This window comes from Vicugna pacos, chromosome 13 (genome assembly GCF_048564905.1).
Source record: "Vicugna pacos chromosome 13, VicPac4, whole genome shotgun sequence".
Lineage (NCBI taxonomy): Eukaryota > Metazoa > Chordata > Mammalia > Artiodactyla > Camelidae > Vicugna > Vicugna pacos.
Window position 1 is genome coordinate 60,414,917 of NC_132999.1, and position 17,533 is coordinate 60,432,449.

Sequence of the window (17,533 nt, forward strand, 5' to 3'; positions counted from 1 at the left end):
ACACGGATGACTGCACTTCCCTAGCTGTGGCTAAGCCAGTGAGGAAGACAGTGAAATGGGGGTAGAAGGTAGCTCCCGGCCACGTGGTGGGGGTGAAAACAAGTCTGGCATTTTAAATTGCACCTTTTAAAATCTGATATCTAGAACTTTTAAATCATGTTTTGAAAAAATAAAACTTCTGAGAGACAATTAAAATGAAGACAATTACAAAATAGGCATTTTGAAAGACAGCAGATCCAAGGCTAAGATCTTATGTTAAACACACAAAACCAAGCAATTTTCCATTGCTTTGAAGTCAATTTCAACCTTTTGAGACTTTTCATGAGACTAAAAGAAGGGGTTCTGCCTATATTTTGGAAGTGCACATTTATTACTGAAGAATCTTTTTATTCCTAAAGTAGCTTTCATTTAAAAATAAAAAAAAAAAACCTCTCATGGGTCATAGTCTCATGTAATAATTACAAGCTACATTTGAAAAGGAGTTTCGCATTTTCCTCTAAAATTCTCTGACAGATTGCCACCACATAAATATACATGGTATAGCCAGGGGAAGGAAGGAAGGAAGGACAGCGGGGTGGGGTGGGGAAGGCTAGCCTAAATCTACTAATATTAACTCCAAAAAATAAAATTAGGAGACAAGTTATTTCAGTGACCAAACAAGAATGCACCCATGAATCAAATGTTTATGTTCTTATTAGTAAAACAGTAACATGCAAAAGGCACTGATAGAAGAAAATGGAAACAGAACCAGTGAATACTTTTACACTCTTGCTTGAAACCAAAATGCTTGAAATAATACAATAAACTCATTTATTCTGGTCCCTTGTCTCTTCTTAAACCTTTGTCACCTGCTTAGAAGTCTGTCTAGAAGAGGATTTGGATATGTCACATTCTTTTGGAAAAACCTAAGCGCCATCTCCTACGCTTAGTTTCTCCTGGCTTACTGAGTCTGGGAGATGTGAAGCGCTGCTTTTTGGCCAGAGTCCTGAATCCCAATCAAGGTTAAAGCAGGAGTTTGAGCGGGTGACTTACTGTATGGCTGCGAAACGAGGTGAGGGGGCTGGACAGGAACCACCTGTGTGGCTGGGCCCAAGGACGCAGGCTCATCGGCAGCCGTGCCCGACTGCTGGAAAGCCAAATCAATCTCTTCATCTGTCAGCCCTGGGGGAGAAGAGGACATAATCACAGGTGAGTACCTTTTGCAGTGTCCAAGGCTGCAACAAAATCTTCACTTGAGAAAAGACCTTAGAGTCACAGAATGCCTAGAATCCTGTGGTAAGTTGCTTCCCCAATTTCGGATTCTCCGGAACCTCTCTCAGAGTTGCAATTTAACCTTAAGCGACAGAATATTAGCCTCAACACTGCTTCCAAATGTGGCTCATTCAATTTCCTTAATTTATCCTTGAGTTTATTGCTGCTTTTGAAGTCGCTCCATACTGCAATTCTCCATTCTTCCCCCGAAAACAGATACCATCAACTGCAAATGTGGCTCATTTTAATCTGTAATGGTGTTAAAAAAAAGAGGGGAAAAAACTAACAATAATGCATGAAAACAGACAGGGAAACAAAAAACTAATTATTGGGTGAGACGACTAATTAGTCTAGATCGTTTCTGAAGACGGGAATAATTTGCTTTATTTTATGACAAATGCAGAAATAAAAAGAAAAATCAGGACTGACTGTGATTAGTATGAATGGGATATAGAATGTAAAGAAGAAAATAAAACAAGAAAACAGATCAAAACAAGGCCAGGCCCAAACTTTCAGATGATTATTACTCTAGCCTATCGTAAGCTGCCTGTATCGCCTTTGGCTAGTTTTTCTCTTTCCCTTTTTCCCCATCCTCCTAACACTGTAAACCACGGTGCACCAGGGACATGAGGAAATAACAGGGCACCATTTGCAGTGGCTAAGACATGTGGAGAGCATTTGCTCACGGAGGAATAAAAGGCAAGTGAAAAACCCATGAAGACCACACTTCCAGTGGGCATGCAGCTGGAATATTTCAACAGGTCTGAGGCAAACCAGAGACGCTGGCTCTGTGGGACAGAAGAGGAGGAGCGTACCAACCAACACAGAGCATCGGAAAAAAGAGGGGCACGCAGGTGCGAGAAGGACGTTCCCACGGGGCAGCAGGGGAGGGACTGTGTGTGCCGAAGTGCTCTAGCTGCTGTGAGTGGGAGAAGCAGGTGGGAGGTCACTGCCAGTCTGCAGAAGAGCACTCCGGTCGCCCGTGCTGTTCTGGGAATCCCAACATCCAGTCCAGCCACAACACAGAGCTTTTGAAATAGAGCCGAGAGCTTTCCCACATCTGGTCGGCAGCTCTCCATTACAGGCCCACAGCATGGTATATCTGCCCCTGGGGGCAGATGAAGTACAAGGAGGTTCTGAGGATCAGCATCTTCCAAAGCATGGTGCCTCATGCTCCGTGCCAAGGGGCTAATAGATGGAGCACATTAATGCTCGAAAGCACAGCACTGCCCTGCACCATATTGGCGTGTGAGTTGGCTGCAGCCGTCCCTCAAACTTTTCATGCCTACCACAAGCGGTCAAGGGAGAATACCTGAACTATTCTAAATGGCCCGGACCTCCTTTTCTCCTCTCTGCACTGAGCAGTTGAGGTCTAGCCCTATTTAAAACTGCATCTCTTTCTCTCGTCCTCCTCTGCCCGCAGCAGAGCTAGTCAGCGGTGGGCAAGGCTACACCCCCGTGAAGTCTGAGTGCTGTTGGGCTGGCCCTGAGTGCATCATCCTCTCGACAGACTGACAGAGCAGATGAAAGGCTGGCAGGGTGCAAAGAGGATCATTTGTTAGCACTTAGCACCTTTAAATACTAAAGCTGAATTTGAGCACATGGGGCTAGACAGGGCTGTTCCTCCTCCCTAATTCCCCAGCTTGCTGCAAAAGGATCGCTTTACTGTGATTTCACCTCCCAAGAACAGGGGCAGTACAGACAGACGAGCCAGCAAAGGCGGAGAACACGTTTCCCAGAGCGAACGCCTCTCGGGCTCCAGCCTGTGTACCGACTGCCAGTCACTCCTTCTAAGTAGGAAGGGGAACCCCCTTCAGAGTTCTGGTAGGAAAGATACTGTTTTAACTGGTCATAAGCAGCCATGAGAGAAGAAAGTGGCACGTGCGACATCAGCACGAGCCTGGTGGTCACCGGACACAACGGAATTTTACAAACCTGGTGGTTCGTGCGCCTTGTCAGCCGCTGGCTGCAAATGAGGATAATTTTCCCAAAAGGAGCATTCAGTTGCATTCTCATTTTCCCTTTTGGCTCTTTCAAATATAAACAAGTACGATAATGTTTAACGCTGGGGAAATATACAGTAAGTTACAGGCTGTGCTGCGGCCCCAAGAGCTGGAGCCAGTTAAAGGGACAGGACTCCCCGCCTATTGTTCTGCCCTCCGGCCCTGAGCTTTTACGAAGCCTATTTTCCTAATAAAACATGTTCATTGTATTATTGCAGCCGAGTCCACCAGTGAGGCCACAGAGTAAAGGGCATCGGCACTTCCTTCCAAGCTCTTGTTTTACAGAGACCTTACCATCTGATGCTCTAAATTTACACTGGCTGGAATTCTGATATCCCTGGTTCTCCAGAGAGTCAGGACTTTGATTTTGTTACAGAAAATGAACCATTTTTCTCCTTTTCGAAAAATAAGCATTTTAATGATCTTGCTGAATAAATATAATATCAGAGCCAGGCCATTATCCTAGCCATTGCCCTTAGTTAACAGATAAAAAAACCTGAGGCCCAAAGAGGGTGAAAAATACGCCTCAAATCATACTAGTAAAGGCATGGTAATTCCAGGTGGAACCCCTGGCTCTCCATCTCCAGCCTGTGGCTTCCCACCATGGCACAGAGTTACAGCACATCAAATGGCAGATTCTGAAATGATGTCTTAAATCTTCAATTTTGTTAAAGAAGGTATCAGGACTAAACTGTCTCCCCGCATTCTCCTTACCAGCACCCCATCCATAGGGAAAAGCCAATGAATGTTGTTTGGGAGCCATACCAAAACAACACAGGAACTGAACACCTGGGTCCTACCTGCAAATAACACCTGGACAACTTTTTAAACAACACCAGAGTGACAAAGGTAGAGTGACCTTATCTTATTCTAATATTCTAATCAAATAAATCCAAAAGCCTCTCACAGACTGGTGCCTACGCTTCCCTTAGTGGCCTTTTCCTCTCGAGTTTCCCCAGCTTAGGGAAGACTGACCAGGTTTAGGACTTTACAAGACTCAAGTGATTCTCCTGGGGCTCATAAGACTGAGGTGGGGTGGGGTGGGGTGTCACCCCTCTGAGAACACAATAGTTATCTATCCAGTCATCAGCTTCTGGCACTGAAAGGACCTTGCCTTCCGGGATGGGGTACTGCCGAGAACCCACACACCAGACATCCAGTTCCCATCCAGCCCCAGTGAGATAAACAGTGGAGAGCTTAGAGTGAGACCTTGCAGAATCCAAAAGGTTAAAAGGAATAATAAAGGAAACTGCCAATTGTAAGTGAATTATATTTGGCTCTGAAAGCTGAGACACGGGCTATATTATAAAAGGCATCTCTTTGCGTTGTTTACCATCACCCTGGCTAATGCAGACCTTTTTTTTTTTTGTTTTAAATAATCTCATGCAAATTAGACACACATACTTCCTTCCAGTTGATTGCTATCTGCAAGGAATAATCTAACCGCAGAGGGACTGAGCAAGGGCTGAGAAGAGATGGGAGGAAAGGGTGTCACCATCCTGTGGCAGGCAAACCTCCTCCCCTCCCCTCCCTGCCTCAAGTCATCCTTTAGCTGCTGCCTTTGGAAGAATTAACCAATTTTAATAAAGCCTAAAATTTCCTTTTAGTTGGGGTGTCAACGGCATGATCTGGTATCTCTAGCACGTTGCATTTAGATGCTCTTCCAGTAACTTCACTTCTTCTACTTGGGGATTCCAGGGACTCCCAGCCCCTCCCCCAGTCTGTGACACTGACAATTAAACTGTGTTATTGGAAAGTCCTGCTCAGTTATTCCATCCACTCACTAGCTTCAGTCAAGACGAGGAGAAAGGGACGAGGGGACTCATCCAAGGTGAGCAGGTGGAGCAGGATGCCTGCTTCTGAGAGGCAGAGACTGTCATTTCACCTTTAAGACCACAGCTGCCTGACCTGCAAAACTGGGAGCTCTCAATTCCAACGGAGCTGCATGCGCCCCGGAGTCAGGGCGGGCTTCTAGCTCCCTCAGTTCTCTGGAATCTACTTCCCCACACGGTTTCCTTTACCAGGAGACTGCTCCTGTGTCAACGGTGGGCCAGAGAGTTCTTTTCCAACACTTCCTTTTAAAAGAGGATTCTTTTAAAGGAACAGATCAAGTGAGCTACACTCTATTGATTAATAAAGCCCTCGAGTCACTGCTGTGGCAACTGAAGTGAATGGCCTCGGGGCCGCTACACCTGCTTATTTTTATCCCTTAGGAGACACATGAAATTGTTTTCTTTTTCTGAAGATTTCTATTAAAAAGCAAACAAAACCAAAGCGGTTGGCTTTGTGAGCTGCAGCCTACTGGCTCAGAGCACAGCGCCGCTGGGTCCTTTCCCACGACTCAGCTCAGACAACACTGGGCGCTGAGGAAGGCTGACTTCTTTCTGTGGGACTGGCTGTGCAAGGGCTTCTCAGAATAAGTGACCTCAACGCTATCCCCAGTGACTGCTGGACACTACCACGGGACCTAGCTCTATGCAGGTGAAGCAGAAAGACAGATGACAGCAGACAGCAGTGTTCTCTGCATCCTTCAGGTCAAACAACCACCGCAACAGCAGGGTTAGGAATAGTTTGGAAATAAGCAAGGTGACGAACGCCTGACAGTCCCTTCCAGCCCAGCCCAAGTTTATAAACGTTCAAAAACGTCGAGTCTGACGGGGATTAGGGAATGGGGCCAGAGGGCCAGTGGCACCCAATAGCAGTTATGGACTGGCCACTCGGGCCGTCTTCCTCCGCCACCATGGTCCCTCTATTCACAGGGCTTGGGAGATTCATCTGGGACTCAGGGAGACTGAGCAGGGTCACCTCTCTCAGAGCACAGCTACGTATCTGCCCATGCACACTCTGGGAGGAGATGAGGCAGAGAAGATGGCTGGCTAAAAATACTCCCCAAATTAAAAGAAAAATCAACTCTCTCAGAAAAGGTTAGGGGAGGGAAAAGGGAAAAAAGTATTTTTATTTTACTTTATTAACATTTTGTTGGAACAGTAGAGTACAATAAGGACTCTCAGAGCCTCTAAAAGTCGTTGGATGACCTGTAGACCCCTATTTCCCAGTGCCTTGTATAAAATTGAATTTTTTACACATAAATTACACGTAATGACGACACTGTAAAAACTAACAGTAATGGAAAGCTGTGCTGTATTTCATTAGCCTGTATTATTCCGTGCCACCTGATCCAGCCGGGCCTTGTTTATGAGTTAGTGTGTTAGCAGATGCCGATGGAAGCATTTGCTTCGACCTTGCTCTTCTCATTGGGGCATGAAATTACGACGGCAGCACCTTGATATTACAGCCATAAATACAGTAAACTGCAAATTTAAGCCAACGGCTCCTATTGTCTCTGAACATAAAGCTGATCGGTATTTATTTAAAAGGAGAACAAAAAAAATATTATATATCACCTTGTTTATGGGGCCTCCCCCACCCACTTTCTTATCCCCTCCCCCAGCCCCCAACCTGTCTAATTCACTTGGTTAAAATATTAAGCAAATAAGCCAAATGCTTTCTTCTCTGCTAATTAACTATTCCCAAGCAGCAAAAACAGTTTTTGAGAAAACTAGTTCCAAATATCATTAACCTGAATGAAAGAGTTTTTAGAAAAATTGATCCAACGGTGGGGGCTGGTTCCCACCATCTTGATCTTGATATGTAAATTCAAGAACAAGACAGGACACTCTCCCCTCTCCTTAAATGAGGAAAGTTCAAACAACAGGAGAAAAAGTTGCTGATGATGCCCTGAAACTGAATGTCCTCTCAGTATCCTTCTAAAAATCGTTAGGCAGAAATGCTATTTCAAAAAGCAGCAAAACACTGCCTCCTGCCACCTAAGGCAAGAAAGAAAGATATCTAACCAAGAAAATAATTCTCATCTCAACACAGAGAGCCAGGGACCTCTCATTAAAACTTGCACCAATCCCCTCCTTATCCCAGTGAACCATAAAGACAATATATCCTTTAAATACATTAAATGTGCGAGAAAAATAAACACAAAGACAAAAGGACACTGGATATCATCCAGCCACGTCTGCGAGTATAAATCACTGAGTAAAAAGCCAGCGCAAAACGTACTGCGCTGCTAGCTTAGAGACGGAGGGAATCCGGCAGGCTTGGTCCACTGTCAATCTAAAAGAGAAGGCAGCTCTGTTTTCCTAATGTCAGTGGAAGACGATCTCTGTGCGGCTTGGAGAGGCAGAAGAGAGATGTAAAAACTCAACTAAGCCCAAGTTTGGAGGTTTAAAGGTTAGTGGTGAAAACGGCAGAGCGTGAGCAGGCAAGCTCCGCAGCCACCACCAGTGGAGCACACAGGAGGACTATTTTAGCAGTGAACTAAATGCAAGTTTTAGGGGGCAGTTTAATTCCAAATCGGACAGGCTGGGGTCACAGGAGCCAGTGCCCAGGACTATCAATAACACAGACAAATCAACCAAGATCCAATGTTTTTGCACATTTACTTCCGATATGTTACTCTACAAGGCAGACGTACTCCCTTGGAGCCCTAAATTATTTCAGCCACACCAGTCATTGAGCTTAGCTCCTTCCACATAAGGAGGAAACTTCCCTATAAAATTTATTGAGCTTCTCTGGGGAGTAGTATAACTGGTGAACAAGACAGAAGTGAGCTGCCCCTCTGTGTAACACAAATTGAGATCTCTCATATGAAAGGCTGGGAGGGTTTCCAATCAGCATCCATGATGTCTATTTTTAGATCTATAGTCTAAAGTTTTTTTTTTCCTTTTAATCCTCTCTGCTAAATTAAAAACAAAAACAAAGAGGCGTTGCTTCTCATATTTGATCATCAATTCCAAAGGATTAATAGCACGACAAACACTGCTGCCGGCTGTCCCGGACAGCAGTGTCCAACACTGCCCGTCCTCGGCAACAAGCAGGGAAGCCAGCCCTTCCCACAGTGCAGTGGACAAGTCCCAGGGCAAGGAACCGTGCTTTAAAGACCAAGGAGTATGATAATCAGGAATCACTGCTGCTTGAATGCCAAAGGCCAGGTAAGCCAAATGTATGTTTGTGCATATGTGGAAAGGCCAGATTAATAACCACCTTTAACTGTACTTGAATCTTGCTCCTTTCAGAAGAGGCAGTGAAGTTTGTTTAAAAAAAGAAAACAAATTCACCTGTGACAACCAAACGAAGTCACTCAGATCTGGAAGAAAAGTTAAAGCTCACCTAGTCTATCTCCTGTTCTTTCTCCTTCCCTTTTGTTTTACAGATGAAGAGAAAAGAACACGGAGAGGCGCAGGGACTTACAGCCATGGTGAGTCCCAGGGCAGAACCAGATTCCCAACTCCGTGCTGCACGTACTGCACCAGCAGGGGAGGGTCGAGCAAGAGCAGCCCGACACGCCTGCCCCCTACTCTGCGATCTAACAGTCAGCACGTTTAAAATAAGGAAACTCTTAGAATCAACCACCTCAAAAACAAAGAAAACCAAAAAGGACACAAAGAACACGGGGAAAACTAGGTGAAGGGTACATGGGACCTCTGTGTTAAAAAAGAAGAGAAAATATGTGTATACACACACATACAAACACGTGTGTAGCTGTGTGTATACACATTAAGATAAAGGCAGACAGGAAACGGGTAATGCTGATCACAGATGGAGAGGCGACTGGACTGGAGACACAGACTGAAGGCAGACTTTTCACTGTATGTATATCCTTATGAACTGTGTTTCATGTGAATATATTTCTGATTCAAAAGAACAAAATTTTAAAAACAAAGAAAATATTTAGAGGAAAAAAGCTTCATTGTGAACACAGTCACTTAGAATGGTTATCCCCATTTTCTGGAAGAGAAAAACCAAGACAGAAAAAAGGTGCAAGCCGCCTAGGAGCTGGGATTAGAATGACATCCATAATATTTAATTTCTTGCTTAATCCACTGTGGCTGTACCCCAGCAGCAAGTACAAGGTGGCTTTTTTTTTAATTGTGTTTTTAAAAGGCAGGCATCTGTTCTATTTTGACACATCCTGGCTGCCCAAATGTTTCTTTCAGCTCTAAATATTTGCTTCACCAATGGAAATGTTTCCATCACTGCAACAAAACAAACATTTGCTTTGGGATGGTAGGGACAGCCATACGCTGTTTCATATGTCACTTGAAGCAGCCTGATCTGGGAACAACCCTACTGCAGAACACAAACCAAGGTGGAGATTTTCGTTCCTTAATGAAAGCACTGTCACCAGAGTTCCATGAACTAAGGTTCACTTTGTCACTTAACTGAATGCTACAAAAGTTCAATGTTTGGGGTTTTCTTTTACATCTTGAATCTTAAATAATATGTGATCAGAAGGTTTATTATTTGACATTCTACTAAATACTTCCTAAAGTTTTAAATTATCATCTAGCTGTCAGATTTTTTTTAAAGTCCTCATATTAATCTGATATGAACCCATTAAAACATTTTCTGTCCTAATAGGTCAATACATTATTTGTCACTACCAGCTTGTGTAGCTCAAATGAATCTGGTATTGGTTGCTATTGTCAACATTATTAGTGTAGAGATAAATATGACGTACTCAACCAATCCATAAATACTTGAGTGCTTATCTTGCTAGGCAATGGGAGAGAGACAAGACCTCTTATTCCCTATCTGTTAAATGGCAACTTCTCTCTTCCCCCCAGTTTCTTATGTTGGATGAATATTTTGTCTACCTTCTATCTACAATATAATACATGTAATATTATAATACGTAGACATATGATACAGAATATATAGATATCATCTGTTGATAAAAACATAGCACATGTCAACTACAGAAAACATGGAGAATAAAGAAAAGCATAGAGAAAATTTAAAAATCATTCATAGCCCCACTCTTCACATAGAATAAAAGCCAAAACTAACTAAACCCAAGTGTCAAAGAGTTTTAGGAGCTTTTTACATTTTTAGCTCTTTGAATCCCCACAGTACCCTGTGCAGGGCCATGGAGGTGCACAACTCCAGGCCTCCACGTCCTGTGTTTGTGACACCTTGTGGGCCCCTGCAGCATGTGACCCATGTGGCCACAGTGCCCTGTGAGCAGTTCTTTATTCTCCCCATTTCACAGATGAGGAAGCAAGGTGCACAGACAGCAAGCTGCCTCTCAAAGGTCCCGGTGCCGCGGGTGGGGAGCAGGGCATGAGCCCATCCACCTGTCAGGCTTCAGAGCCCCGGCTCTTCCTCATGACTCCACACAACACTGGGGAAACAGTCCAAATCTGCTCACGCTGAAAGGGACACTGATATCCCTGCCTCTGGCCTATCATTCAAAAGTATCAGTAAAGTTATAAGACTGAGTTTTTTCAAATTAAAAAGGACTTTTTTTTTTTTCGCATGAGAATATCCAAAGCTGGCAAGGGTGCTGTGGAAGTGCAAACCAAACAATTTCTGGAAGACAATTTAGCACTCTATCTCAAGAGTACTGAAAAATGTTCATACCCTTTGACAACAATTCTACTTCTAAGAAATAAGAAAATAATGCAGTATAAGACTAATACATAAAGATGGCTTGTCACCATATTAATAATAGCAAAAAATTTAAATAATGTAAATGTCCAATGAGTAATGATTAGGCAAATTATGACATATTTCAGTAATGTAATATTATTCAAATGTTCACAGTCATATGAACAATTTCTGACAGCATGGGAAAATGCTTCTGATACAGTAAGACATAAAAAGCAGATGTTATATTCATAATATGATCTCAATTACATTTTTAAAAAGAACAAAAGGAAGCAGCAGAGTTGCATCACTTTTAACTTAATCTGAATTCAACTTATACACGTTCAGAAGGAAGGAGAGAAGGAACAATCACACTGTAAAAGGTGAAGAGAGGCCCACCCTTTCATTCAGTGAGTGTTGTGTCTCCAAGTGAGCATGAGACAGGAGGTCTGAATCAGCTCATTCCCACACACCCTGGCAGTATGAGCATCCGTGGCAGGGTGTTCCCCCCTTACATCTTGGCACCCATACGCAAAGCCAACCCTTCATCTGGTGTCACACCAAAGATCTGTTTCACCGTGAAGAGAAATGCAGCTTTACTGGACTTACTGAAAGGTAACACACCAGCCTCTTGCATCATATCCTTCTAAGGGATTTTGCACAATTATTCTAAAAATTAGTATTTAGTGGATATATTCCCATAGTACAATTCTGTACTCTAAAGATGCAAAAGGGTATATAGTGAAAAGTCAAGTCTCCTTCCTGCTCCTGCACCAGGCCACCTAGCTGTATCTTCCAGAAGCCACCATTGCCCCTAGTTTCTTACATACCTTTCTAGAGATAGTCTGTGAATATGAAAGTGCTTTCCTATGTTCATACATTTTGTATATTACACGGTGGTATGTGTGTATTTGTGTGTATACGTATATACTTCTAATACAAATAATAGTACGATATAAATACTACTCTACACCTTGCTATTTTTAATTACTATATCTTGGCATCCACATTAGTATCTACAGAGCCCTCTCGTTCTATGTAACAGCCATAAGGTATTCCATCACATGAATGTACCATAATTTAACTTGTCCCTTATCAAACTTTTACTGTTACAAACGAAACCTCAATACCAGGCCTCAGACGTGCCATTTGTACACGAGCAAACATACCCCCGGAAGGAGCCTCGGGTACGTGCCGTCTTCATTCTGATAAATACTGATGAGCTGCCCTTCTTCGAGGTCATTCCCACTTACACCCCCACAAGCATTGTGTTTCCCACAACCTTGCCTACACGATCTTATCGAGCTTTTTATCTTTGTCATTCTGGAAAGTTAAAAAATGGTCTCATTGTAGTTTTAAGTAAACATTCCCTGGCATTCTGTATACATACAAAAAGGCATGCAAATGTTAAGCGTACAGCATCATGGGTCTTCACACGAGACATCCAAGTAACGAGCGCTCAGACAAAAACCAGAAAGCAGCGGCAGATGCCCCCTCACACTTCCTCCCAGTCGCCACTTACCTTCTAATACCACAAACTAAGTCTGCTTATTTTTGGACTTCATATAAATGGAATAATACAGAAAGCATTTTTTACAAACGACTGCTTTCACTCAACACGGTGCTTGAGAGGTTCATCCAGGCCGTTGCACGCAGCCGTGGTTCATTCACTGTAACCACTGAAGAACACTCCTATACAGGATAAGGCTGAGCCACAATTTATATTTTGTTTCCAGTGTTGAACAGTCTATATTTTATATATTTATCTATATATGTTTTAGAGGGGAACTGCCGGATCACACAGGGTATGTGTGTTATCAGCTTTAAATGCTACTGCCAACAGTTTCCAAAGTGGTTTTGCCAAGTCACACGTCCACCAGGAGTGCAGGAGAGGGCTAGCTGTTCCACACCCAACACCTGAGCTCTCCGTTTTTTCAATTTCAGCCATTCTGATGGGTGTGAAGTGATGTCTCATTCTGATTTTAATTTGCATTTCTCTGTTGACTAACGAGGTTGAACATCTTTTTTGTATATTTACTGTCTTTCTTGGGTACAGTGTCATATACATATCATATATAACTACATAAATATGATGTATACATATATATAATATGGTAAGTTTTTTATTGAAGTATAGTTGATTTACAATGTTGTATTAGTTGCTGGTGTACAGTGTAGTGATTCAGTTATACAGATACTCGTTTTCATATGCTTTTTCATTATAGGTTATTACAAGATATTGAATGTAGTTCCCTGTGCTATATAGTAGGACCTTGTTTATTTATTTTATATATAGTAGTTTGTACCTGCTAATCCCAAACTCCTAATTTATCCCTTCTTCCACTTTCTTCTTTCCTCTTTGGTAACTGTAAGTCTTCTATGTTTGTAAGGCTCTTTTTGTTTCGTAAATAAATTCATTTGTGTAATTTTTTTAGATTTCACAAATAAGTGGTATCATATGATACTTGTCTTTCTCTGTCTGACTTACTTCACTTAGTATGATAATCTCTAGGTTTATCTGTGTTGCTTCATATGGCATTATTTCATTTTTTATGGCTGAGTACTGTTCCATTGTGCACACACACACACACACACACACACACATCTTCTTTATCCAATCATGTGTCAATGGACATTTAGGTTGCTTCCATATCTTGGCTATTGTAAATGGTGTTGCTATGAACCCTGGGGTGTATGTATTTTTTCGAATTAAGAGTTTTCTCCAGATACATGCCCAGGAGTGGGATTGCTGGATCATATGGTAACTTTATTTTCAGTTTTTTAAGGAACCTCTATACTGTTCTCCATAGTGGCTACACCAATTTACATTCTCACCAACAGTGTAGGAGGGTTCCTTTTTCTCCACACCCTCTCCAGCATTCATGATATGGTAAGTTTGTTAACTGTGTTAAGACTCTTGATTGTTTTATCTCTTTGTACTACCAGTTACTTACATTCTTTTTTGTTGTTTGGGGGGGTGTATGTATGTATTTATTTATTTATTTAATGGAGGTACTGGGGATTGAGCCCAGGCCCTTGTGCATGCTAAGCACTTGCTCTACCACTCAGCTATACCCTCACCCCTGCACTACCAGTTATGGAGGGTGATGTTTTAAAACTTCCCATTATAAAAGATTTTATCTATTTCTCCTTTCAGTTCTGTCCATTTTTGCTTTGTGTATGAAACTATGTTATTAGATATAAACATACTTAGAAATGTTAAATCTTCCTGGTGATTGACCATTCTGATATTTCTTTCTCACTCCATTTTTTTAAGTCTATCTTGTCTGATAATAGCACCAGGTTTCTTCTGGTTAATGTCTGCACGGTATGTTTTCCCATCATTTTCCTTTTGATCCTCTGTCTTTTCATTAAAGGTATGTTGGATGTAAGCAGCATGAGTGGGGCTTACTTGTTTCTTTTTTTAATCCAATCTTGACAAACTTTGCTTTTTAATGGAGTATTTAGTCTATTTCCCTTTAATATAAATACTGAAATTTTAAGGTTGATATCTTTCATCTTACAATCTGTTTTCCTTTTGACCAGTTTAATGCCCTCTTTTCTCTCTTCTTGCTAACTTTTTAAAAGTCAGATTTTCCCTCTTTTAGCTGGTGTCGAGGTGGGTTTTGATGGATTTCTCCACTAAAATTACTCTTTCCTTTTGTAGTTATTAAATAGCTTGAGGTGGGGGGGATACTTGGCCATTTCTCTCCACACTTTTACCCTCTAATTTTAGCACCTATCAGTGGATGATCTTGTCTGCAATAATTACTGTGGTGTTTGATGGGGGCCCTCACTTTTTTTTTCTTTAACATTTTTTATTGATTTATAATCATTTTACAATGTTGTGTCAAATTCCAGTGTTCAGCACAATTTTTCAGTCATTCATGGACATATACACACTCATTGTCACATTTTTTTCTCTGTGATTTATCATAACATTTTGTGTATATTTCCCTGTGCTATACAGTGTAATCTTGTTTATCTATTCTACAATTTTGAAATCCCAGTCTATCCCTTCCCACCCTCTACCCCCCTGGTAACCACAAGTCTGTATTCTCTGTCCATGAGTCTTTAGATTCCACATATGAGCGATCTCATATGGTATTTTTCTTTCTCTTTCTGGCTTACTTCACTTAGAATGACATTCTCTAGGAGCATCCATGTTGCTGCAAATGGCGTTATGTTGTCGGTTTTTATGGCTGAGTAGTATTCCATTGTATAAATATACCACATCTTCTTTATCCAGTCACCTATTGATGGACATTTAGGCTGTTTCCATGTTTTGGCTATTGTAAATAGTGCTGCTATGAACATTGGAGTGCAGGTGTCATCCTGAAGTAGATTTCCTTCTGGATACAAGGCCCTCAATTTTTAAGAGTGAAAAGGGTCCTGAGATGTTTAAAATGCCCTGGATATCACAATACATCCCTGACTTACTGTATTTCATATAAATGAGAAATTTACCACTTCATCAACAATTCTGACACTCACAACAGTTTTGCTCCATCCTTCCACTTTTGTTTTACTGACATACATTTCAATTCTACATATATTTTAAACATTATTTTATATAGCCAATATCCATTTTTATCTGCCCTTTCCTTTGCTCTTCACTCCTTCCCACATTTGTGTCTTCACATAGGATCATTTTCTTTCTGCCTGAAAACTCATCAGTGTTTCTTTCAGTGAAGGTGTGCTGGCAATGAATTCTCTCAGTTTTATCTAGACATGTATCCTTCACTTTCAAAGTGTTCTATTGTGAAATAATTTCAGACTTACAGAAAAAGTACAAGAATAGTAGGAAGAACTCTCATATCTTTCACCCAGGTTCTTCAAATGTTAAATTTATCACTTTCCTTTATTATTCTCTATCAACCTATCTAATATAATTATTTTCCCTGAACTGTTTGAGACTAAGATACAAACATGATGCCCCTTTTTCCCCTAAATATTTCAGTATTCCTTTCCTGATTTGGGGAGGGGAGAGTTCATGCTCATACAGTACACAACAGTACAATTCACATTGTCAAATTTGTATCTGTAGCTTAGAACTCTCCTCAGGTCAATTTATACTAACCCAGGTGTATCCACCTGAGACCTCCACCTGGATATCTAACAGCGATCTCCAGCCTAGTATATCTAACCCTGAGCTCCTAATCTCGCTCCACCGAACTGCTCCACTCCTGGTTAACGCTAACTCTATCCTTCTAATCATGAGGCCCCAAACCTTGGAGTTATCCTTTTTCAGACTCCAGATCCAACAAATCAGGATATTCTGTTGGACTTACTTTCAAATAATATCCAGGGAACTGATCAAGGACTTATTCCAGCTCCAACCCTGGCTTTCCAACTGCCTATTCTTAACAAGGGCAGCCAGGATGATCCTGTTAAAGCTTAAGTCAGATTATATCACTCCTGCTTAAAACCCTCTGATGGCTTCCCATTTTGCTGAAAGTAAAACCAAAGTACTCACACGGATCAATACTTCTCTACACAACCTTGCTTCCTGCCAATGCTGTGATCCCACCTCCCACCCTCACCCACCGTGCTTACACTCTGGCCTCCTTTCTGTTCCTAGAATTTGCCATACATGCTCCTTCTTTAGGCTTTTGCACAAGTGGTTCCCTTTTCCCAGAACTCTTTTTTCCCCAGAAATCTGCATGGCCTGCTACCTCATTTGCTTCACGTTTTTGCTCAAATACTACCTTAGTAGGGCCTTTCCAGATCATTCCATTTAAAACTACAAGCTTCCAAGAACCCTCTATTGCGCTTACTCTACTTAGATTATATTTACATTTTATTTTACTTATTGCGGTCTCCCTTCTTCCCTGACATTAGAATGTAAGCTCGATGCGGACAGGGATTTGGGGCTATTTTATGCACTGCTATATCCCCAGTACCTAGAACGGTGCTTAGGTTCTACTGGCACCTGGCATTGTTCAATAAAACTATGTAGAAGGAATAAATAAATAGAAATCCAATATGCAAAACACATAAAAGTAACGCTGCTCAGGTCTGGGGAGAGCCAGCTGGAGCATGAAGAAAACCCAGAGTCACATCTTCTTGAGTCCTTTCTTTGTCCCTAAAGCACCTCTTTAGTACCTCCAAGGAGCCCCAAAGATAAGTGCACAAACTGTTGTCATACACTCACCCTGTACTAAGGCAAACCAGTTTGTTCTCCAGCCCCTGACAAGCCTTGCCCTCTCCAGTCTTCTGCCCCTGGGGCCTCACCCAGCAGCAGCTTTCTCCCAGGGATTCCTGGGTCTTGTCAGTTGTTCTGGGTTCTCTCTTCCACCACCAGAGCTTCCTCTGACCACCCAGCCAGTTTTTCTATAGTGATTATTATCTATATAACACTCCTCTGGTTGTCAAATATAGTTGGCTTTGTAGCCTTCCTTTTGTCTTGTTTTTTTGTATGGTTTTCTAATGTTGTTGAACTTCACTGTCTGTCTTACTCATTGCCGCTTCCCCAAAAGCCTAAACCACTGATCCACGTGAAGTGGGCATTCACTGAATATTTGCTCAGTGTGTGAGTGAATAAAGCTTATTGGTGTTTAATGGACTGTAGATTTTTAATAACTCTAAGAGGTATTTGTAACACTGCGTGATAATCCTTTTTTTCTTTCTGTTAAAAAAGTTATTTATCATAAAACTCATTACCACTTTTACCATTAACATTTAACATTATTTTTGAAGTTCTATCCCATGCAATAAGGCAGGACATAAAATTAAAATGTCTAAGAACTAGAAAGAAGGTCACAAAATAATCGATTGTAGGCAATATGATTATATATCTAGAAAAATCAATTTAACCATAAGAAAGTTTAATGAGATGG

General features: G+C 41.7%; 1 protein-coding gene across 1 annotated transcript in view; it reads right to left on the reverse strand.

The window, feature by feature from the left end:
- Positions 1–17,533, reverse strand: part of PEX14 (peroxisomal biogenesis factor 14) — a 120,615-nt gene that overhangs the window by 24,831 nt on the left and 78,251 nt on the right. The window contains exon 4 of the mRNA XM_006196642.4: positions 1,033–1,161. Coding sequence (XP_006196704.1) covers positions 1,033–1,161 — 129 coding nt within the window. The remainder of the gene's footprint in view (positions 1–1,032; positions 1,162–17,533) is intronic.